The 25453-nt window shown below is 40.4% G+C and overlaps 1 protein-coding gene across 3 annotated transcripts in view; it reads left to right on the top strand.

The window, feature by feature from the left end:
* CMIP (c-Maf inducing protein) overlaps positions 1–25453 on the top strand; it is a 132234-nt gene that overhangs the window by 18832 nt on the left and 87949 nt on the right. Inside the window, exon 1 of one of the 3 annotated variants that reach the window (XM_054078675.1) lies at positions 16181–16240. The exons of the other annotated variants lie outside the window; for them this stretch is intronic. Within the exon in view, the coding sequence (XP_053934650.1) occupies positions 16196–16240 (45 nt within the window). The 5' untranslated portion in view covers positions 16181–16195. Of the gene's footprint in view, positions 1–16180; positions 16241–25453 lie in introns of those variants that run through there. 3 annotated transcript variants of the gene reach the window in all.

Below are 25453 nucleotides of genomic sequence, written 5' to 3'. Positions count from 1 at the left end.
ACTATAGATGCTAGGTGAAGAGAAAGCAGCCTCAGGAACAATAGGGATGCTCTAAAATGCTGTTTAATTTGTGCCAAGCTGCTACTTTTTTGGGTTTTTTTTTTGGTTGTCATAGAAATGTGCCAGCCTGTGTCTCTCACAGATGAGCTCACTAGATGAATGGCTGTGCAGGATGAGTCTGTTTTCAATGAAGATGTTTATACTTGAACACAGATGGACTTAAACCACAGCTCAGAATCTAAACACCCCTGAGCTCCTGGGGGAGGGGAGCGATAGGAAATGAAATCTGGATTTTATAGCACATGCCTGCATCTGTTCTCCTTGATTTGAGTTATTATGGGAAAACAGGAGAGGAATAATATCTGCAGTAAGAAGGGTTTGTTTGTTGTTGGGTTTTGGGGCTGAGGATGATTCTATATTTGTCACAACTCCACTGGATTGGAAGAACTTCCTTATCTAGATTTCTTTGCAGGACTGTCACAGCTGAGGTTAATTGGTTGTAGAGACATTACTCTGATGTGTAGTCTTTAACAGGTAATTTTTCTGTCATTCCTGTACTTCTGTTACTCTGTCTTTTGAAATTAAATATTTTGAATGAGAGCTGACAATGTTATCTCCCGCGCTGCATGTAAAGTGCTGTGATACAGGTTTGGTAGGAGCTTACACTTAAATTTTGCTGGTGCAAATGACTGCGAGTGCTAGGAACAGCATCAGACCTAGGAAATACTGAAGAGTTTGCAGACGACACGACTCATAATCTTCAATGAGGTGTGTCATTGAGCGTTGAACAAATGCAATGCAGGCAACAAACACAGTGTACTGTATTGAACAAGGTGGTGTTCAGTGCAGGCAAAAATGTCATTTGCAGGATTTAGTCTCTGGATTGTTTGCTTATGAGCATAATTCTGTGACTTCTTTTCGCTTCCAAGAAACCCATTAATTCTTTATTTTCATCTACACTTGGCACTGTCAGAATGCCACAAAGGAGCTTAGGTGTAAAATGACAATAGCTACAGTAATCTCTAGGGTTTTCAGGTATCCAGATGATTTGTTTATCTGGCTGTCTTGCTTTCCTTGGTTTTTTATTCCTGGAGCTGGGCTGCTGGAAACGGTGCATGTTTCTGAATGCAGAATAGTCCTTGCTGTGCCAAGACATGTACTTGGAAGAATGGGATACTCTGTCCTATTAACTGGTATAAATAAACGAGAATATGGAATAAATGAAGTACTGTCTGTCTTTTTGTTTTCTACAAAAAAAAAAAAAAAAAAGCATTCCCAACAAGTGGAAGGTAGCGTCTTTTGAATTGAAGTCTACCCTTACCCGAAGTTTTCACTGTTGGAGAATACTTTAAGGACTTAGATCTTTAAGGACTGTTGGAGAGTACTTTAAGGAACAAGATCATAGAGTTGAGTTCAGCTGTGCAGACTCTTCTCTTGATACTTATTTTTTCCTTGTTATTCCCTGTTAAGTGTCCTGCTTGAACTTGTATTGGAAGACAGGTTGGGCTAGAATTGCCTTGCCTTTTAATGGAAAATATTCATTTTGAGGTAGGATGAATTCTTCACATGCAACAGGCTTCAGGAAGCGCAGTTTCTATGCAAAGAAATTCCTCTCCTGCTAACCTGACCAGTGTTTTGTGGGATCTGAGAAGATCCCCTTGTTCTGTTAAAGTCTCATTCGTTGTAGTGGAGGCACAGTTTCATTCAGATGAGGACACTATGTGTGTGTTGTGTGCTGTGCATCTCAGCACTTCACTGGTGTTAGCTCTCATGCAACTCCAACCAGTAAGGAAAGCTGCTGATGAGGAAAGTTGAATAAAAGCCAAATGGTTGGTCTACTTGAGGTAAGTAAAATGCCAGAGTTGGGGTGTCCGTTTCATACTTATCACAAAGGGGATGGTCAGCTTAGAGGAGACCATGGAGCCAGGAATTCCTGTGCTTTTCCAGCTCTCAGGCCACCAGGCAAAGTGGAGCCCTGCGTGCTTTCCTATTCTAGAGATGGTGTTAATAGGCTTCTTTACTGTAGGTATTTATTTTAAGGGTTAATTAATTAAGTGAAGCATCATCAACTGGAATTGTTGAGATGAATAATTTATAAACCTACTCAGTTTTCCGGTAGAGCTCTCTGAATAATTCGTCCTGTCTTTCTTCTAGTTTTGTAATAAATACCAAAAATTGACAATAGCTTTTTCTTCTCCAAAATCCGTCTCGTTCATTCAGTTTTGTAAGGGCCTTCGTGGAAAGGGAGTGCACAACTCATTACATCGTACTTAAGGAACTACAAAGTGATCAGCATGACAGCTGCCAAACGCATGGAATTAAGATGGAAACAATTAAATGACCATTTTAAATTTTTTTATTTATATCCTAGAACCCAGACCTCATGGAAATCCTTCAGTGGTGCATGTAGCAAATCAATAATGACTTCAGCGTGGTGCTCGCTCTGCTAGAAGTTACTGGTGAACCATCAGGCAGAAGGTCTGCCTGATGTTTAAGTGCCCTACAGCAGAGCAACAATTGTGACAGTAAAATATAAGTGGAAAGATGAGGTGGGGTATCCGTTCACTGCTGAACCGTACCTCCAGCCAGCATCATCTGTCCTGTGTCCAGAAGCACTGCCAGATCGAGGGTAGGATCTGAGCTGGAGTCAGCTTTTAAGGGGTGGAGAAAACCTGGGTGAATTGTTCACTTCTTCAAATACTGGAGTAGAATCATCTAAAGGAAATGGCAGCGTTTTTTTCAGGGCCAGTCAGTTTTATGGAATGATAAAATAGGTTGCCATCTTAGTTCTGGTTTAGGTCAACTCTGAATTTAGTACGAGGAGAGCTTTTGGGGATACTCCAGTCCTGCTGGCAATAGCCCTGCTCCTGGTGTGGTGGGTGAGAGCTCTGTGCGCGTGGGGAGCTGGGGTTGTGGGCTGGGGAGAGAGGGGAGTGGTGGGAAAGGGGAGTAAGGAGAGAGGGAAGAAGGGATGGGGAAGAAGAGAAAGCTCCATTTTTAAGTAAGGAAAAGAAAGGTAAAAGAAAGCTCCTTTTTTAAAGAAAGGAGTAGCAGTGGCCCTATTTGGTAGAAACACAGCTAGGAAGATTTACTTGCCTGGCTGTATTATGTATTATCTGGGCCAGTAGGATTACTTTATTTTTATTAATCAGTTTTGTTCCGTCTGATCGTCAAGGCAGTATGTACCCTTCTGACTGGGTCCTGTATAAGCATGAAATGGGTAACTAATAGATCCTGCCTTGGGGTCAGAGAGCACAACATTTACGTTTCAGAAGTAGCCAGAACACTCACGTGCATAAAGATAATTAATGATTTTCTTGGTGAATTCTCTAACTTGAGCTAAGTGTTCACCGGCATGTTCACATTCTACGTGGGAGCTGTTGGACATGCAATTGCACGGTTGTTACGCAACAATTGAATACCAGGGACAGCAGTTAAATGGGTTTTTCTATGGAGAAATGTCATAAAAAAAGAAAGATTTCAGCCCTGGTGTGTCTTTTAATTCTTTCATCACTTAGCAGAGCTTTTGTATACACACGACTTCATGTTTCCTGTGAGTTGCCATGTTTGGTGCTCATCTCTTGGACATTCGGGGCTGTTTTGCTTTCTGTGTGGAACAACAGGCATGGACTGACCAGTCACTAAGCTTCCTTTGCTTGTGCACTGTGCAGGGGTTTTTCCCCTGATTATGAACCTCGTCTGAACTTCATGCCAGAACCTCTTTGCTCTATGCGTTGGCTCCTTGCACAGGGGCTGGACCTGGTTGTTTTGAAGAGTGACCTTTCTGTCAGGGCTGATATGCCGAGCTTGCTGGCGTCGGGTCAGCAAAGTGATTCCTGACTCAGTTCAGTCTTCTGCTGCTGGTAAATTGTTGTAGCACTCTCAGCCTGAACACTTTGATCTACCTGAAATACCCAACATTAGAAATTACCTGGATGTGTGAAACCAGGTTCCCTTGTCGCATCAGGAAGGACCTAAAGGTAAAGATGGAGTTTGTGTTTTGCCGTGGTGGAACTGGGAATCGGCCTGCCAAGAGCAGGAGTTACATATGTTAGAGTCACGGGAGATTTTCTTTCCTTCAGCGCAGCTCAGAGCTTGCTGCAAACAGCTTAGCAGAGATGCTTAGAGAGAGGCTGCAGCGGGCACAGCCTTCATGTGTGTATTTGCAGATAGATAAAAACTGCTCAGGAGATCTTATGGTTGGAAAAAGGGATGGTTGTTGGAGATAAAGCTCTGTCAGGGGATGATGATAAAGGAACTGAGACTGAAAATGAAAGAGCTGCTGGGTGATAAGAGGAAGCTTCTCTGTTTTGAGAGCTGGACTTCAGCTAGATAAAATTCTTAAAAGCTCAGTTCAGATCAGCAGAATAATGCTCTTATGTAGGTTTTGCTAAGTTTTCCTCTGCCACCCAGGCTGTAGGAAGCAGTTTTCCTACTTCCCTGGCAGCCAGATTTTTGAATGTGGGAAACCTGATAGTGTGTCTGCTTAACTACCAGATTTTGGCCTGGTGCCCTTTCTGGTTTCCTTATCGAGTAAGTGCAGTGATGGGAAGAATGTGCTTCTTACACATGTAGTCATCTCGGTGATAGTAAACTGTAACACTGATACTCTGTTTAACCTACCTCTGCCTGCAGAGACATTGCTGCTGTACATGGGGGGTCACTGACAGGATAACAAGAAGTCAGCTTTAGATTGTGAGTGCCAAAGAGAATCTAGAAGTGAAATCAATTTTAGTTTCAGTCTGATTTTTTTGGGGAAACTAGATGTCTGTTCTAAACTGTTGACCTAATGCACATTAATCTATTTTCCTGAATGACTTGCAGTAGATGTATACAAAAAAAAAACCACCATGAATTTTGCAGGGTTCTTCTTACAATTTTACTTTTGTAAAATTGCTTTAGTATCATTTTGCATGATGTTCAGGTCAGTAAAAGGGAATTTGAATAATACAAGTAAGAACAGCTACCTGCTGGGAAGCCCCAGTCTGTATATACGACTGATGTCTTACCAAATCAAATTTGTAAAGCCTGCCAAACAAAAGCAAAATGTTTTGAATTATGGAAATGTAAACTGAAACTATGAAGGCCATGAGTTTGTGCTAGAGACAAAAGACTCTTCGGAAATGATGATAAAATGGTTTTACTTTATTTGAATTTTAATGTTTGTATTTTGTTTGTTTTTATTTGGGGGTATGTGTTTGGAAAATCAGCTTGCTGAAGATGTGTGCCAATTTTGGACTTTTCTTTCTGGCTGTCCCAAGTGGAGGTGAAACTGTAGGAATCAAGCATGAATTTAAGATCCCGAGGAATCAGTAGCTAGGACTTGTAGGTCTTGATACTGCAAAATGCTGCATACTCTGAAATCCTGTTGGTGATGGAGTGCTCTGCAATGTTCAGAACTGAAGCCAAGAAGCCATCAAGCCAGGTAGATGTGCACTGGGAAGTGATTTGGCAAACACTCGTTTCGTTATGACAGAGCTATTTGTGATGGTAAATGCTTGCAGGATCCTTATGCCTGGGTCTGAGCTACAGCCATGCACAACTGCAGTGTAGAAGCCTGATGTAAAGCCTCATTAAATTGAGGAACGTTTGAGTTGGCTACACTGGCTTTGAATTAAAACTTGAGACTTTAGTTCGGAAGAATACTTTCACTTAATGTATAAGAAACATATACGCTAAAGAGCGTGGTTTCTAACAGTTATTATTGGAGACTTCATTGATTTTCTGCTGGGAAGTGTGATTTGCAAGGAAGAATATTTCTAAAATATTTTCAGAGCTTTGCATATAATACATTTCAAGTAGCGAACTGCTTATTGGTGTGGTGTCTTACAAAGGAATGATTATTAGTACTCATTAAGGTTCTCTGGTGATCCGCCGCTTCTTAAGATACCCATTGTGGACTGTTATCCCAGTGAATCTGATAAATCACAATGTGGTTTCTCATGATACGCTTTATAATTAGGCACTAATACCTGCGTGTTTTTGGTGGGGAAGCAGAGCCATATACTCTTGTCCAAAACCAAATCTAAAATCTGTGTCAGAGCAAGAAATGGAAGAAGGACTTCCAAAGCTCAAGTTAAACAATGAAACTAAATGAATACTGAAAAAAAAAAGATTGTCTTGTATACAGGCATTTCTAACCCTGATACAGCCTTTTTGTAACGTGGCAAGCCAGTTGTCGTTATTACAGATACCTTTAATTATTAAGGTTTTTCAAGTCAAATCATGTTTGAGTTGTACAAAGATCAAAAAAGTAGCTGATGAGCTGTTCTTGAAAAAGTATGCCCTCCTGGAAAAGCTCAAGAAATTGTACAGAATTGTTTCACCACACGCACTGCCACCACCCCCTTCATGAAGGTTTTTTGAGAAATGATGTTTCTAATAGTTGGTGACAGGTTTATTTCTTCAAATACCAGTACAAATGTGAAATAAAGTATTTAACTATGTGCTACTGGAAAATAAGGTTCAATGTTCAGCTGTAGTGCCTCGTTCAGTCTTTTCTCTTTCCAGTTTCATTCACCGAAGAATTTCTAATACAAGGATATTTCTTAGTCCTGGGTGACTTTTTCTGAGGTGGTGAAGGTTTTCTGATCCTCTGCCTGTTTCTTATGTGGCATTATTAATCTGTTTTCCGGATCATATGTATGAATGCATAATAAAGGCCAGGAAAGTAGGTCAGCATCAGTGATGCTGACTCTATCTCCAGTACTGCTAAAAGAGCTCACTTGTCAGTTCCTACGTTTTATAACTTTCTTGTTGCTCTTGTTCATTGTTTCTTTATTCTGGAGGCCAGAGATGAATTTTAGAAAGCAAGTTTTAAGCTTGTCTGAGGAATATGTTGTTATTATTAATTTCCATATGTTAGCAGACAAGCGTTTTTTCCATTTCATTAGCATTGTTGTTGACTGTTGTAAAGAGCTGTACTGGTAAGTCTGCTTTTCTGTCCCCTGGAGAATGAATTGTAAACCCCTTAGTAACAGCTGGGGGGAAATTTATATCATACCTTCCCTGTGTTGGAGGGAGAGTCAGAAAACAAGTGCTGCAGATTTACCTGACATCACCTGGTTCGGAGGGACCGCTGCAGGGAATGAAACCAAAGAGAGTAATTCTGGTTGGAAAAGTTGCTTTAACTCACAGGATGAACGTGATGTCAGATGTGATGTGTTCTCTGTTTCAGTGAGTCAGGTTTTTGTTCTGTTTGTCTGGGTCTTTCAAACAGCAGCAGAGGAATGATAAACACTGGGACTGGAACCTTCCAAAAATGAAGCCATTTTTTCCTCAGGAAGAATTTTACTGCATGTGGGAACCTTGCTCTGACCGCAATTGCAGACATTCAACGGCACTGTATTATTTAAAGAATTGAAGGCATTCATTCTGTTTTACCCTAAGCAGGGTTTTGCTGTACTTGTGGTCATCCTGAGCAAATCTTTGTATCTTTATTTGTGTGTTTTTTTACTGCATTAGGCCAGTAGCATTCAATAAACAGTGTTAAATTTATGTAGCTGTTAAATACACTGACCTTTAGTATCGGTTTGCAGAAACCATGTACAATGTGAGTACCACTGAAATACCGTGTCTGATTTAAGCAAGTTGCTGTGCTGCAATCAAAATATGACATTTCTATTACTGAGCAGATGCTTCATCAGTGAGAGCATCACTGTTTCCCAGAACTAATTCTCTCTCTCCATCTTTTGAGCTTTGGTGTGGTGTCATTTCTCTTTCAGTCTCTGTTTCCTTACTTGAATAATAGAAATATAAATTCTTTGTGCTGGGGAATAACCAAGTTAATATTTGCTGAGTGCTTTGGAGCTGTATGGTCCCATGATACGCTGTATGGGGTCAACGTGACTATTGCTAAATCACACTCCAGTCAGAATTACAGTCATTAATAGCTCTGAGTCTGGGGAAAGAGTCACTGCAAATACTGTAACAGCTACTTTAACTGTTTCCTTTTAAGCAAACAAAACCTCTTGACGTTTCTGCTGAGCAAGTTATAATGGCTTAACTTATTAAAATGCGGCAGAGTATGTTGTTCCTTACTGGCCACAGTAGCCTTTTTTCTTTTCATTGAACCAACTGATGAGTGAAATTCCACCAAAAATGATGGCTGTTCTTCAGCTCAGTAGGTTTAGAGAATGGCTTTCTTGCTGTTACTCAAATTTGTGCCCTGAGAACGTGCAAGCTACAGTAATTTAGCAACAGGAGAAAAGGGGAACCTAGAATCAGTGACGCACGTAATTCTACTTCCCGTTCCCAGTGTCTTGGCCTTGGGTTTTCAGCACATTAATCAGCTTTGTGGAGGGGAATGCCCTGTTTTAATACAATTTAACTCTGTGTTTCCTGGTGGGCTGATGCTACTGTACCAGGTATCCTTTGAGAGATCGGGAACGGGGAGAGACTGATTGCTGGTGAGATACAAATAGCTGTACTAGGGGCTCACAGTTTCACCATGACAGGTACCACAGAAGAGGTATGTTTTCCTTCAGGACCTCTATGTGCAATATGATTTGTCCCTCCTTGAGATGAGAAGAGGGACGCCACATGTGCCTTAGCACTCTGCAAGGTGAATGGGAAAGAAATGGGAGAGAGGGCAGCCACAAGATCCAAGGAGTTCTTGGCTATAAAAATTACTTAGCATAAACTTTTAACATCTTGGATTTGCCATCTGTAAAATGTATGATTTCTCCATGCCAAATCACCTAATAATAGTGATTGAATACTGGAAAAACAAAAGGAAAACCAGCCCTGGAAGGAGTAGTAGAGCAAAGTCAGGTTGGAGAAGCTGTTAAGCTTTCTTGGAGGTATGAACGGGTTAGGAAATTGTTTAATCCTTTTCTTTGTTTTTTTTACAAAATAAAAAGTGTTTCCAGAGGGAAAATGAATGAAACTATTGCAACTAAAAATGCAGCACTAGAAGAAAGAACTGAAATAGTCTAATTTAATTAAAATCTGTGTGAAAGCGTGGGGTTATGTTCGCCTTTCTGAACAACTAAGAAAACAAGACTGTTTGCCAGTTGAGTGTATGTTCGGGTAAGTCTGTGCTTCCAAGTGAGAGATATCAGGAGAGAGGAAGTGGCTTAGTCCTTTCGTATCATTCTCATTCTGTAGGTCTGCTTTCTGTTCTATGAACTATTATGTGAGATATGCACGGTGAAAGGTTTATTAATTGAAAGATTCAGGAAATAGATTCAAACTGAGAGACTTAACTTTGACCATATTCCCATCTCTCTTTTTCACTGAGTTAAGAACAAAAAGAAAGAAAAAAGAAAGAAGAACCCCTAATAACTAACGCCCCCCTCCTTAGTCTTAGAATGAGCTGTGGTAGGCAGCTCCGTTTTGTTTTACTTTTTCTCTTGACTGGAGCTCTGGTGTTGCTCAGGCTTTTATTTAACAGGACTCCTCTCTCAGATTGATGTGGAAACTACAATGAGCTTGGAGATAGAGGGTAAATTTTATCTGATTTGTTAATTTTGGTGGTTGATCATAACCAGGCCCAAATATATTGTTTCTTGGATCAGTGCTGCCTTCTCTCTTATCCTTTTCCATCTTATCTTGTCTTGCTGTGGTGATTCTGATTCAGTAGACAAACAAAAATAACCAAAACCATCAAAACGAGAATTACTGGTACTGACTTAAACATTTGCAGCTAAGGCTCCTGTCAATGCTTGGTTTCTCTCTTATGTTATTTGGGTTCAAGAACTGTAAAAGTTCCTGAGGGTGCAATTTCATAGTTTGATTTAAACCAGACTTAATCTGTACTCAGAACAATAGGATTGTCTCCTCCAAAACTGCTGTGCAGTCCCATCTGTCTTGTACGCCTCCTTGACTTGTGCAACTGCGTCGTTGGATTAAGGATGTGGCTGACCTGCACATTTTTTATTGTTTTATTTATTGTAGGGTTAAGTTTTAGCTTTCAGTTCTCAATTCAAACTGCAAAATTTGTCTTTCAAATTCTCTTGTGAGTGGGTAGGAGTTGAGGGTTCTCAGCCCTTACGAGAAGCCCTTGGTGTTTTGCAGAATTAGACCACAAAGTGCTGTGGTGATTTGCACAGTGCACATATTTAGATCAGCCTGAGATATTTCGGGTAGAAGATTATTTGGGGAAAAGTGAGGGAGTTCCTGCTTTTCTGGTACAGAAAAAAATAAAATAATTTCTCATAACTTCAGGCTGTGAAGGGGTTTGGTTTAGCAGTTTGCATGTGATGGCCGTATCCTGTGAGGAAAGAAATGGTGTTTATCTAAGATGCATTGCAGTGAATGACAGGACAAAGGTCAGGTGTGTGTTGAAAAGGCTGGGCATTGATTTCCTGAAGACTTTTTTTGAAAGCTATAGCTGTTAGGGAGTGGAGACCTCAGTCTACACAATTAAGCATGTTTTGATCAAAAGTTACAGAAAAAGGTATGTCAGTCTTGCTCTTAATCTCTTACACAGAGATGATAAGACTGTCAGCTTTCTCATGCTTTACTGAAATAAAGTGTTGTGTTACAGTCTGGCTCAGTGATTTTACATGGACTTCACCCCATATTTAAGATAAGTGGTGCAATATATTTATGCCTGAGAATAAATTGATTTCTGAATGGCATAATTATTTCTTCACTGCTTATCAAACTGGCATCTCCAGGCAGATTGTTTAAAGACCAGATCTTTTACACTCATGGGGGCACTGGAAGAGGTTTTGTTGATGGCTTGGTAAACAATTGAAAAATCCAAGATCAGAAAATGCTGGGCTTTATGAAACAGAGCCTGGTAGGCATTTATTTTGGTTTTAGGTTTAGGTTTAACTAAGTTTTGTGTTCCCTTAATTTTTATGCACAATGCATTGTCTTAAGTGGTAACTTAAGAGCATTCTAATATACTTCTAGCAGTTCTGTGCTCAGCATCTGCATGAGGTAGTCACTACTCACAGTAGCAAAAAAACCAATGCTTTGTTCTTGCTAAAAAGCCCCGGTATCCCTCTGCTTTGTCTGTACATGTTTCATTCCAGGCTTACTGAGCTGCCTTTGATAAAAACAAAAGCAAAGGAGGGAGAAGCAAGAAGTGGATCTCTTGACGGCTATGACAGAGATCAAATTCCAAGCCAGGCCATGGGATTCTTGAGAAAGGGCTACTTAAACAGGACTCTCCTTTGATTAATTGGAGATAGGGTGACACCTCAGACGTCAGAACTGTATTTGAGTTTGTAATCAGATGCAGAGGGTCAAAGAGATGAGATGCTTCAGGGCTGAAATGTGATCCCAGCCGCTTCCCTCCCTCCCTTCTCCCCTTTCTGGCTGGTGTACAGACCTGCAGGTCCTGCTCATGTGGCTTTGTTTTATGCTCAGCACTAGCTCTGCTAATCATGAGTTCAGAAACTTTTGGCAGAATCGGTTGCTTTTCTGCTCTATGCAATGTTTTCTGGCATTGCCACCCTAGAAATCAAACTTCTTTACAGCCTTGCAAACAACCCTCTCGGTTCAGGCTTTGGAAACTTCCACCCATTGCTGAACTAGCCTTAGTAGACTTGCTTATTTTGCCCCAAGCAAATCTCTCATCAAGGACAGTGTTTTTTGAGTGGTTAATCACTTTTGCTTATCTTCTCTGATAGCAACCCTTTTACATGTTTGTTTGTTTTTTTTTTTTCAAGTGCACATTGCCAATATTAAAAAAGAGAAACAAAGGAATGTCTTCCGCTAGAGGAATATTTGGTCTCTTCTCCTTTCCTTGGGCTGTGGACAGGTTTAGTTTAACCAAACTGCTGACTCAAGATGCAAAACTTGGGATGGAATTCAACTTGCTTGACTTCAACAGCATAAAGCTTGTTGTAAAGCCTTCTAATTAAACTAGTCTGCTAAAATACTTTTGTTGTCAGCTGAATTCAGTAGCTGCTGAGAGTAATTCATATTCCACAGGTTTAATCATTTAGTGTCCAAAGGGCAGTCATGTTGCCAGGACTCAAAGTGGGTATTTATGGATTATAGATGTTCATAGACAGTGCAGGTTGCAGTGAGGCTGTAGCCATTTAGTGAGGTCTTTGGGATAGTCCTGAGTGTATGTAATCCATAGATTGAGGTGCTACAGGCTTTTTTTAACTGGACCTATATGTTGAGTTCTCTTTGTTCCCCAGTGCAGGTACCACCTGTGTTGGTTACAGGTTTGGAACCAATTTGCTGTCTATAAATGCTTGGGGATAGCGGGCAGCGCCTGCTACCGTCTTGGGAAGGTTGGCTCTGTTTTTGTTTGCAGAAAAATTATCAATCCAGTTCTATGCTAAACTCAGTCAAAGGCTCGGAAGTGAGTTAGTGTAGTGAAAAGTGCTGCTCCTTTAACTAGTGTCGTTAAACAATGAAGTGCTTTCAGCAAATTCAAGTGACCCTGCTTTTAAAGCTAGTTCTTAACTGAGGCGATCTTGTGTTGAAAAGTGTCAAAGGCAAAACATCTCTTTGGAAAAAATAGGCAAGCAGTCTTTGTGTTACGCCAGAAGGGCTCTCTATAGCAGTAGAGTCTTTACAAAAGAAATAATTAAGCAAAAACACATACTAAGAACATCATGGTTGAAGAATTTGATTCATTACCTGAGCCTAATGACCAAAGTTTGAACCCAACATGCAACCAAGAGTCCATTTAAAACAATTACGTTTTTCAAATGGAGAGACATAAAAGGCAGCAGAAGCGTAACTCTCCTTGTAGTTTACCTGTGGCCACAGGCATTTTTGCCTTTCTGAGTGCCATAGAGGAGGTATCATGGAATGGGGACAGGGTTTTCCCAGTCACCACCAATCTTGAAAAGCCCATTCAAAACTTTAAAAGCTAATTCCAGACTTTCTTCAGTCAGTTTACAGCCTTCGTTTTGGTGGGGTTTAAACCTGACCAGAGAAGGGATGAGATCCTGCCTGTTACCTGATACGAGTCGTCTGCTGCTGCTGCTGTTCTTGGATGTACGGCAGATGACCAAGGACCTTAGCAGGAGGTTGTATGTATGTGTATAGACCATGGGAACAGATTATTAACTCCATAAGCTTATTAGTTGTTCTGTTTTGAAGGAGCCTTACAGTTTTCACTGATGGTGCTAAACAATATAAAGTTGTCTAGTTCTGGATTTCGTTGGTTTTCTTTTTTTCTTTATTTCCTTTCTTTTCCTTCATGGCTTTTGAGACTGGCCTTAGAGTAAGCCTCGAGTGGCTGCTCTTTTTGTGGCTGGATCATTATTTGTGAAAATGAGCGGTACTGCAGAGTTACCATGGAAGCCATGCAAATGGAATTTCTGGAGCACAGGTTGCAATGACAGGGAGACAGGACTTTTTAAAATGAAAACCTGTTTTTAGCTGCTCTTCCTTGTTTGTAAATGACGTCGTTTTGTTTTTATAAATGATTTACATACATAATCCTTTCATCTATGTTCAGTACCTTGAGCAATCTATTTGACAGGCAGTTAAAAATTTAACTTATTCATTAAATGGGTTTTTTTGGCTGTTGGGAAGACCTCAAAACTGGAGTTGTTTCATAATCCCTCAGCCTCCCACAAAATTATTCTGCTGAAGCTTTGCCTTTCTGTAATATATGGTTTTCAGGGTTGGCAGCAGGGTTGCAACAATAGATTCATGACCTGCATGATAGAACTAACTAACTTAGTTGTCTCTGGAGCCTTTGAGATCTTCATGCACTCCTGAGATAGGGTGACTTGTCTTCGGTACAGTAAACGAGACTGTTTCATCAGTTTCTATTTGTATTCTCTATGCCATGGGGTGTCTGGGAACCCCAATCCTGGGGCTGGTGGCTGTACAGGTGTAGAGCACTAGGATAGCCTCTGTCAGGAGCTCTGCAGTCAGAGAGATAACTGATACCTCAGGCAGTTCAAGCCAACAGTCAAAAAGAAGTTTTTAACCTAATCCCTTGTAAGTGGTCAGTCTGGTACAAGAGCTTTGTAGTTTTTCCACCATTATTTGAATCTTGCTTCTCCTTCTCACTACGCATTTTGACACCACTTAATAAAGCTTTTCTTCAGATGCTCACAGTAACTTCCAGGGTCTGTTCTGAATGCTCATTGTTTGCTTCAGGTGTTATATTTATGGAAAGACATGAAAAAAACCTTGAAGATGATAGTGCTGTTGGAAGAATATGCTTGCCCATTTCTTCCCTTCATCCTAGGACAGCAATAGACCTTAGGTGGGCGTCTTCCCATTTTTAGGTGAGCTGATGTGGTAATTACACAGTTTAGGTGTATCCTACTTGGAAATAATGTATTACCTAATATAGAACAGTTCAGGAAACAATATGATGCTGACATTGCATTTTTTCTACTTCTGTTTTGAGGTTGGGTGTTTCCTTCTAGAAAGATTCGTGTTCTTGGATAAAGTTGTTTGTGCCACATAAATGATCAAGTGTTTCAACTTCTGTGGTAATTCTCTGATCAGAAAAGAAGGTAATTAAGATTATTTCTTTTTTTTACTGGAAAAGCAGCACCAACTTACATCGCTATAGTTATAGTTAGTAAGCCAGCCTGTGAAATGAAAAGAGACTGATTTTTTTGTGTGAGGGGTAAACACAAGACTGCTAAATCCTTTTAAAGCATATTGTATTCCTGTATTGTATTGATTACTAACCAGGTTTTACCTGACATCTCAGAATATGATTCATATTGATACTGACCTGCCTGGGAACTTGGCAAGAGGTTGAAAAACAAACAAACAACATTGCCTGGGCCCCTATCCCTACCATCTCAGAATTGTCCCTCTGCCATCCAAATCCTGAGCAGTGTGTTTTCCTGTTAAATTAGCCTTTTGTATAAGTAATGCTTACGAAGAGTGGAATTTGGTCCTGAAAAACTCCAGCCTTCAAGCTGCTTTGAACTCCAGCTCATGCTCCTCAGGTACTGAAGGATCTATAACAGACAGACATGTTCCCTATTTTCCTGCTTGATTTAGTTTTAGGTGAACCAGGAATGGGGTATGATGCATGAGGGAAGACAATGTTGTATCAAGTCGTCAGTGCGTAAGAAGAATTAGTCATGGTTCCTCAAAAAATAGGCACTGACTCTGTTCACCTAATTAATTCACTTTAGGTTAATCAGTTATCAATTCTGCTTGAACATGAAACCTTTGATTAGGAGTTTACTTTTGATCACTTGCAGTTGATTTCTGAGGATGTAAGTAATGCTCACATGTCTTGTGATAATAACTTTGTTTAGTGAGTGATAGACTAGGAATTTCTGATCTGCAACTGACCCTGTACGTATTCTTCAGAATGGCATTTATTTTCTCTTTCCACCTTAGTTTCTTTCCCTGTAAAACAGTATTAATCTTTAACTCTTTGCACAGTAGATTGTAAAAGTATTAATCATCCAACGTCTTGCAGTGCACTTGTCTTCAGTGCAACAGGCGCTTGAATGAGTGTACTCCTGTTGTAGTACTTTGGAAAAAGGAGTGACTGCGGTGTGAGACATCAGGAGCCGTGTGGAGGAGCTGGCTGAGCAGAGGCTGGCTCAGCAGGAAGTGGTTGATGAGTTACTAGCATTACAAGGTGAAGATGAAACTTGAGTTACAGTTTGAGCTTGCAAATATGATTGAGAAAAGTCTTTACAGGTGGAACTGTAGCATTATTTATTTTTATTCCACAGAACTTGTCTTGTCTGTGCGTTCAAAATTGGTGCTAATGTGAGATGTAATAATGTAGTCAGCTGTTCCTAAGTTAGCTTTCAAGGAGGAAAGGCAATTAAAAAAAAAAAAAAAAGGCAGAAATTGATAAAAATTTGTATTAAAACCAGCATCTCTTGATCAGTATTTTCATATTATTTGGAACCTGTCACTCCAAACAGGAAGCTCCATGCTGGGAGAAGAAATATTAAAGCAAATGGTCACTTTTCATGTGCTGTCTAAAATCTTTCAACAGCTGTGACCTGTTCCTTTGACTGCATGGTACACAATTTCCAGGTTGTGCCAGCATTATTTTAGTTCTGGTCTTGAAGGTGGTTTTACTGTGTGAGGAGGAATAAGTGCATTACAACTGGAGTATAATAGAAGTCTGCTTAAACCTGGAAACTTACTTTTTGGACCTTGATTTTTATTGCCAACTTATTTGTTTAGATATTATTTTTATTTTAATCTAGTTCAAGGGATTTCGTAGTCAAACTGATCTAGTTCTTTCTTTCCCTTCCGAGTAGCCACGAGTTGCTGCAGGCTGGAAAAGTATTACTGGAGACATCAGTGTCCCTATTCTTAGATGCTACACTTGAGGTACATTGATGAACAGAACTGGAGGAGGAGGGTGGGTTGGACATTTGAGCTCATTGGAAGAGCTTTCTTAAGTTCCCTCTCTGCACGGGAGTAATGGGAGGCAATTCTGGCAGTGTATGCTGAGAAAGGTATGATTTAGAAAAGAGTATTTACTTTGGTCAGGGTACTCTTGTGGACTGAGAGCAACTGAGTTTCGAGTCTCTTCTCTGAGGACGTTTCTGCATAGGTAAGTTATTGCAAGGTAAGCAGCAGTGAGGAAGTGCAGTTAATTAGCTCCTACTGCATGATCTCATTTGTGCTCTAGTAAAATCTTCTTATAAAGAACAGGAAATTGGAGAGAACAAAGCTTGAACCTGAATCTTCGTGTTTTCACCTGAAAACTCTGACCTTACAGCTGTGCAGGACTTGCTTGTGTTGTTTTCCTCAGAGTCTGAGAGAGGGAAACCTAGATTGCATGTTCATTCGCTCTTCTTTTTATCTTATTTTATTTATATTTATTTGGAGCACGAAAAGGTAGCCACAGAATAGTTTGAAAATGAAAAATGGAATTGTTTGCAGTGAAAATGGTATTGCTTGTACCTCTGAATTAAAATTTCGTGGGTGAATCAAAGTTCTCCTGCAGAATAAGAACAAGAAACAAACACACAAAAAATCCTTAGATAAGTACAGGAAGGAGAAAGGAGAATTACAGGCAGCTACTGGCTCATAACACAAAACTCAGTTTTAACTTGGAAATTCTTCTGCTAGTAAAACAGTCGCCAAACTTTTGATCCAGTTGGAGTCCTGACAGTAATTACTTGTACGTGTGGTACAATCATTGCTACTGCTCTCACAGCTATTCTTGAAGAGAGCTGGGTGGTTTTGTGCTAGATATCTATTACTGCTCCCTCTGCTTTCTAGGCATAGCATAACACTGTTTCGTGGGAGTATTGATCTCTACTGGCATTGATACCGCCTGTCTGGCTTCTAGTGCTTCTCAGAATCCAGCAAAGTTGGTTGTTACTTTTGACAACTGAATTAGATCTTTTTGATTTTTTTCCTTTTTATTTATACTCTCTCTCTCTGTAACTACCTGGAGGATGTTAAAAGCATCAAGGGTGTAAGTGAATTAACTGATTTTGCAGGAGAACTACCAGCATAGTAGTTTGCATCTGTGCACCTCAGGTCACATCTGATGCAGGTTTTGTTCTCTCTAGGAATGCCTCTTCTGCCCACAGGCACATTTTGGTGAGAGGGGATTGTGCTATGACAGAGTCTTGCACTGGTGCTGTGTGCATTTTGTGGGCAGGCCATGCACCTTGAATCACCTCTGTCCCTTGGTGAATCTTTCCCCAAGTATTTGTGCCATCTAAATATTCACACAAGATGTCAGATAACAGTGGTGCCACAGCAACTATCAATATTCTTGCTAAAGGACTTAGATCAGAGGCCAAAGAACAAACTCGTGATGGAGGTTCAAATATCACGGCTTCTTGGATGCCAGACTCGGTCCAGACGTAACTGAAGGATGTGAGCTGTATTGCAGTGTGTTAGGGGCTGTTGTGGGGTGAAACAGGGTGGTGACCTCATCGTGACGCCTTTCACCTGCTCGTATCTGTTGTTCAAGTTCACCTTTGAAACCAAGTCACTAGTCTCTCTGACAACTGGAGTGCAAACAGGCCTTGGTAATCTGTGTTCAGTAGGGATGCCGGATGGCTCTTTGATGTCTATAGGGATTGTTTAACAGCTTCTTTCTTACTTTTTCAAAGTGTGGCGCAAGTCAAATACAGCAAAGTTCATAAGCAGTTCAGCAGCTGAAGAGGCCAGAGGAAGAGCCTACGTGACAAAAGTTTTGGGTACCCTCCCTGTACAATATTACCAGTGGAGCTTATCCATGGAGAGAATATCAACATTTTGCCTTGGGCTGTGTAGGTGAACAGCTGAGCCAAGAGCTGCTCGTGCTCTGGAACTGCGTCTAAAAGGTGGGGATGCAGCAGTGTAAGCCAAAGAAAGTGAATGAAGAGCTGTAGTTGGGGAGAGAAATATTCCAGAAACTGAGCTGAGAGCTGTCTCTTTTCCTCCCCCTTCCTTGCCCTCACAGAAGAAATGTAAAAGACGGGTTTTACAAAACCTTAGGGCAAAGTAATTGCATGAAAAGACAGTTTAAATAAACGTGTGAGTAATTGTAAGTGTATTTAATTAAATACTATGCTGAGTAATGTGCTGAAATTGGGCCATTTTGAGCAGAAACAGAATACTGGAATAATATGTAGACCTATAAAAAGTTAGTTGTGTTGTAGATATTCAGGTGATGCCAAAACATGGCAGTCTGTCACTTGTGCCTGCCATTGAAATTAATTGCAAAACACCCGGAGACACAAAGTTTTATGAGGATTGAACTATCAAAACGGCTACACTCCATACTATTGCCCCTGTAGTGCTTGTTATTCTCTGCCTTCCAGTAATGACAAGGTCTTTCACCACTTTGACCTCAAAACATTATATTTGAACTAATTTTATAGCTGGGGCCAAAAGTACACTGAACTCTGCATCCATTGTCGGTTTATTGTGATCACCATAAACAGTAAAATGTGTGCAAATTGTGCCCTCTGACAGCCCTTTATACACGTGACTGAAGTTTATGTATATGAGTGCTGCCACTGAAGTCAAGAAGAACATCCTTTTAAATAACTTGAGTCCTCATTTCTTTGGTTTGATTTGTCCAACCATGACCAGAGGGAAGTTTTACTCTTTAGTTTCTTTACGTTGTAGGCTTGCAGTGTAGGTAGCAATTGATCTTACATTTCCAATTTAAAATAACAGATCTTAAAATACTCTTGATCTCCCCCTTGCTCCCGTTTATCTCTCTTTTGGAAAGATACTTCTAAGTGTCAGTGTCTAATTTAGGAAGTAGAGAGTTTACTTGTTTTAAATCCAAACACTAAAATGAGTTTATTGAGTTATGTGCCAGCAGAAACTGAAGCACTGGTTTGCTGCTGGTGTGGTATTTGCAGCTAATCAAGTTGTGGATACTAAGAAATGAGTAGCTCAGCTTGACTTCTTGGCATGCAGAATTCTTACCCTGGCTAGTAATTTTGAAAACTTGCTTGCAGACAATAGTTCAGTGGGCGCACTCACAAAATTGTGTGGGTAGTGATGTCAGAAAAATTTACCCAGCTGCATGTTACCCAGAAACCTAAATCTTCTGCCTCAAAAAATGCAAAGAGAATGAGAATAAGAAGTGATCTATGAGCTTTGTTAGAATGCCAGTTAAGAGGAACTGAAGGAGATACTAATTTGATTTTTTTGCTAACAGAAGGCTAATAGTAGAAAATAGAGTGATTTGATGTATTTTAATAGTTCTCTAAGTCTTGACCAGTACATTATAGTCTATGAAAGGGACATTTGAATTATTTGGTTTGCCATTATGTTCTATAACTTTGAGTAGGTACGCTAGGAGTTAGCTAACACAAATGAAATAGATAATACAGGAGTAAAATGCTAGTAAAACTATTTTCAAAGGAAAAACAGAAGGAAAAGGAAAACTTTGAAGTAAATATCTTTAAAGGTACTAGGAGCTATTATTTTCAAACAAACTGCTTTCCTGTCTCTGCTGCTTAGAAGTGTCTTACCTCAAAGGTAATTTGTTTCATGCTCATGCAACATTAATGGTATTCATTTTTAATTAATTTAACAGTAGCATTGTCCATCTGTCAGTGCAAACCTAATCTGTTAAACAGATAAAATCAACATGTCTACAAGTTCATTGTAGGTCGGCAGGCAACAGTTGTGTATATGCATTCAAGGTTCTTTGTTAAATAATAGAAAGACTTTTATACAAATACAAGTGCAGAGCCTTTTGAAACCGAATGTGCTTGGATGTGCTAGTACAGAACGGCAGAAAGTATCCTAGCTCATGGTTCAAGCATACCTAATGCTGGTAATCTTCTTGGCCAAAGTCTGCAGTTACTGTGTTATACAAATGCCCAGTTTTTCAGTTGAGTGGAGCCCTTGGAAGATGCCAATGAAGAATGCTTCAGAATGCTGTCTTTTAAATTTGGCCTCCAGTTCACCATCCATATTTGGAAACCCCATGTGTACTGCTGTCTAAATTTGGATTACAAAAGGTATTTTGAATGGAAACTACTGCTGGATGTGCTTTGTTTTAGGACTTTTTAAAGCTGGCTGTGCAGTTGTGAATAGAGGAGCATGTCTGTGTATCTGAGAACACTCAACTTTAAATGAAAGTGTTACTTGGGGTACTAGAGGTTGAGAACTGCTCTCTGTTCAAAGAGTTTGAATACCTCAAAAAACACTTGTATTCCAATTTCCTGTTTGAATGCTAAAATATGCTTTCGCACAACAGTTAAATTTAACACTGTGTTTTTGGTTTGGACAGAGATAAGCATCGGCAGCAAGGGAGAGCAGTTTTCTTTGCTACTCTTGAAACAGTGTCTGAATGGTCTTTGTGAAATACCAGATAGTGTGTCTGTTTTGTACTCAGGTACCTGACTGGTGGGAGCCAGAGCAGTGCTGTCTCTAAAAAGTGGGCAGATATGAACTTTGATTTTGCTGGAATTCTTACTTCAGCAATAACCTGCTCCAACAGCAGTTTGAAGCAGGGCTCTTGCATCTCACTGCCCTCCTCCAGGTTTGAACTGTGTTGATTAACCCAGTGATACTTGGATACGAAGTTTACTAATCTTTAGTTCTTGAGCAGCACAGGTCCAACATCAGCTGTTGTTGGGCTTGGAAAGGATAGAACTCTTTCACAGCCATAGAAGAAAACAACTACTTTTCCACATGTTGTATGGACTGCTCTGGTTTTGGCTTTGACTTGTTTTTCATCGTTTACCTAAGCAAAGCTTTCGAGTGTTAGAACTAGCAGACTGACAGTGCTGAATGACATGGGATCCCCTAATGCTAATTCCTGTCTGTTCTTTTGCATGTATCTGAGCTTGGTGTGTTTGCATTTCTTCCCAGTCTTTGAATTGGGATTCTTTAAAGAAGACAAAATCCTGTTGGTAGCTGCTTAGCAGTTTTGAATATCTAGTCCTGCACATGGAGAAATCCAGTGTATGTGTATTTGGCTATTCATCCTTCTCTAAATCTCTCCTCAGGGGAAAATACTCCATGTCATTCTTAACACAGTGCAAGGATGGATGCTGCAGGTCACAGTCCTTCAGCCCTTTCTTGGCTATCCAGTTGCGTATGTCTTGTGAAGAAAAAAAAAATGCTTGAAAATCAAGTGCTTTATTAAAAAGTACTGGACTATAGATCGAAATGAATCCTCTGCAGTACAAATTTGTGTAAAGAAATGAGTTTAAATGTAAAGCAGAATCAAGTTTTGGAAAATGAAATGTGTGATTGTAGGGGGTCTCCTTGTCTCTAGAGGAGGGTGCTGTGATAGGAACGAGGTGTTTCTGAGCTGGTGGAAAAAGCCATCGCTGCACTGACAAAAGCTGAAAAGTTGTCTCAGTGTAAGTGCTGGCTGAAGCTCCTCAGGCCTCCTGTCCGGTCATTCCCACCCCTAACGCCATCCTTTGCTTGGGTGGTCCAGCTGTTTACAGGCAGCCTGGTGAGTGAGGTCAAGAAATTCATCAGGGCTGGAAAAAAAGAGGCGGGGTTATTTTTGTCCTGGATCCGTTCCCTGATCCCATTTACCTTCCAGGCCTGCAAATGGTTGAACTAGCTCAGTTGAGGGAGCGATGGTAAAGCAGAAATGGGATGCAGGAAAGCAGAGAGTGTTAGATTATGACTCTGACCAAGAGAAATAGTCTATTTTCACTGGTTAAATAAAGAACTTTAAGGTTGGCTTCTCAGGCAGAAGTTTATTTTATGTTGTGCTGGCTCACGTAGCTGTTGAAGTGGCACTACCACATTAATTTTCCTAGCGCTACTTTCTCTTGAAAAATAAAACTGATTTGATCATCCCAGTGAATTTCAGTGCTAAGCTTTTTGGCAAGGGTAGGGCTTGTGCTACCTAGTATCCACCCAGTTCTGGCTCTGTTAGGACAAATTCGACGTCATGAACTTCAGTATAGGTATATGTTCCTACCATGCTGTTCCTGTAGAGATTATAGATTAACTAGAGTTCTGTGATAGCTATGGTTTCAGTATTGGGAATTTTTAGAACTAAAGCAGGGGATTCTGCTCTGTGCTGTCACTTCTTCAGCCTTTTGCCAAAGGATCCAAATAACAATGAAAGATGTGGAACTGGCAGGCCACCTTCCAGCATGCTCCAGAAATGCATGACTCGCCGCTTGCGTGCTGAAACGCCAGGTTCATTAAAGTGCAGGTCTCCTCCCGGCACCATACTGCTGGGGAAGGTGTGGTGCAGTCTGTGTGCGTGTGAGCAGGTTTTTTTCCTTTTCATCATGTAATATATTAAATTTTGGAGGCAACGCTGCAATTAGAGAGGATTAACTTGTTGATGTCAGATCAGCTTTCAGGATTGCTGTTTTGTCAAGCCTTGAGTTATGAAAGTAAAATGTAAAGGTGGGTCGATGACCTTGTATCCCAGGGAACATCTCCCCGAGCTCATGTCAGGTTAAGCATTCCTCTCTGGACTGCAGAGGGGGAAAGCAGATTCTGATGGCCTGTGTAGCTACAAATCATAGTGCCAGTTGTTGATTCAACCTGAAATACTCTACACGATATCTAAGACCAGCTGGCATGTTGTAATAGCCTTTTAGCTAAGAAGCTAAAATTTTGGTTTTAAAGTCTCCGATTTTCTTAACCAATGGTATTGCCAGACACTGCTAACTAGCTCTGTTTCTTTTTCAAAAGAGGAATATACTTCCAGTTTCTGGAGCGGTGCTGACTCTTACAGAACTAACTTCAGCAGGAGGAGTTGCTTTCCATCGCTCATTATTTGGAAACCAGTCATTCATTATTGCATACTCTACTGAGACTACCTACACTTTGACCAGCAAAGTTTCACTAATATGCAAGTCTGACACAAATAATATAATATTTGAGCTTACTGACTTGCTAAGATGCATCCTGTATTGCCTTTCCAAGCCTGGTGCCATGTACCACACAAGGTTTTGCAAGTTTTTACCTTCAATAGGTAAATGGTTGGCCAGTCGAAGCATGTTGAGAAGGGAGATTTTTTTCTTGTTGATTTTCCACAACTGTCTGTTGTGGAACTGCAGATAGTTACGGAATTTGAGTCTCAAATCGGCCCATATTCTTGATCAGACAGTATAAGTATCTGCAGTCACATGAAAGAAGTGGATCTCCCCTTAGACCAGTGTACGTGGTGATTGTAAAGTTTAGTCCACAGAGAAGTGGTGTTAGTTATTTTCTAAAAGTGCTCTGCTAAGGTGAAATAGTTTGCCTGGTGGCAGTAGAGTGGTGGGAAGAGACCTCACACAGGCACATTCAGAGAAAGACAGCTCGATTTATCTGGCTTTACTTTCACCATATTTCACTCAGCTGAGAAATTGGCATCTGTATTTTCTGCTTCCAGTGCCAGCGTCGGCTGCCAGGAACTGCTGCCTTGCTGGGTAGGGCTCTCTGATGAGTGGAAAACCAAAGAAGCACAGAAGAGTTGTTAATTACTGCAGATAGACAAATCGGCTTCTGAAGGACCACTCGAGGCCTCAGTGTACTAGCAAAGATATGCTTGGGCAGGGAGTATTTCACTGTGGTTTTGACCCTATCTAGGCACATAGGCAAGCTTCTCAGGTGTTCTTGACATGCTAACACGTCTGATTCATATTCTGGGAACTTTGTGGAACCTTTCCCTTGAAATAAGAGCAGAAAATTTGTTTTACGTACTTCGGTATCTGCTGGACTATAGATGTATTCACAATCTGTTCAGCACTGTGTGACGTTCTCAGTTTTTGAGACAGAGAGAGGCAAAGAGAACGGACCTGATGTGAATGCTGCAATGTGGTGTGGCATTCTGACATTCGCATAAAATGGCTTTTGATAAAAGTCTGGGCTGATGAAGGTCACAACCTGCGTAATGGATCTCCCAGCAAACTCATGTACTATTACACTCCTCCATCAATTGCATTCAAAATACCACTCTGCATTGCTTTCAGTCCAGTCCCTTTGTCCTTCTCTGCTCTTCGCATCACACACCATTAACCAGTCCAGGGCAGGTGAAGATGAATTCGGCCGTTGCGCTCTGGATCTGCCCTTGTTAAGGGAGGTTCTTGGATCTGCAGAAAGTTTGCACATGAACCACAAGTTAGGATTTTTTTGGGGAACGGTACTTGCTGTCCTAGCTTATGGATTATGTTTGACTGCTGCTAATACTCATGTGAATGATGTGCAAAGTACCAAGCAAAGAGCAGAGAAGATTGAAGAGCATGGGTGGAAATGCAGGGTATTCTCTATGGTTGCTGGAGACATCATTTGCTCAAGTTTGTCAGGAAATTTGATGGTTGTAATTTTTGTCAGTCATTAAGAGAAAGTGTTAGCATTTTAGGAGTAGGCGTGTTTTCCAGCAACTGTGATAGGAAAGTACTTTTGCTGCAGGAGAAAGAAGTGCTTTTAAGATAGTTGGGAACATACTGAATTCAGTCCTTTGAAGTACAACAAATTGGTGTGAGGTGTATTTTACAAAAATAAATCTTTAATTTTTCACATCTCTTTCATGTATCACCAGTGGTGATTTTTGTGAATTATACTTTGCAAAGTACACTTATGATTAAAAACAATGTCCATATTTATACCATCTCCACTAACCTTTATCCACTTCTGAACATTGACTCTAGGGGAATTATATTTGAAATAAATTTGGGAAGAATGTTCCGGTATTTTGCACACACCTGGGATGTGTGGTCTTTATTATGATGTCTGTTACCAACACAGGAGTTGGGTGGAGATCATAATCATTTTACTGTTTAGTATATATATAACAATTACAAATAGAACTCGAACATATGGTAATTTCTAACAGTATTTGGCCAAGAGTAATCTGTGCTTTTGTGATTGTAAGGATGGAAACTGTGCTCTGAAGATCCTCTATCCTTCCAGAATCCTTTGTGCATGTCTGTGTATATATGCATGAATACTTGGCCTGTGTAAGTAGGAAAGAAAATTGCTTGCTGAGATCTAATCTTACGTTCTTGGTGTAAATATTCTTGTACTCTCGCTTCCTTCATTGTTTTGCTAACAGCTGCCATCCTCTGAAAAAGGAGCACCAGAGCATGAAGGGAGATGGGAGGAGGGGGAATCTCCCATGCTGCCTGCGAATATACCATAATTGTTTACGTTCATTTTTGGTTCAGTTGTGAGTGCAAATCTT

The sequence above is a fragment of the Cuculus canorus genome, chromosome 13 (assembly GCF_017976375.1).
Source record: "Cuculus canorus isolate bCucCan1 chromosome 13, bCucCan1.pri, whole genome shotgun sequence".
In the NCBI taxonomy this organism is placed as follows: domain Eukaryota; kingdom Metazoa; phylum Chordata; class Aves; order Cuculiformes; family Cuculidae; genus Cuculus; species Cuculus canorus.
This window is presented reverse-complemented; position numbering and strand designations above follow the sequence as displayed.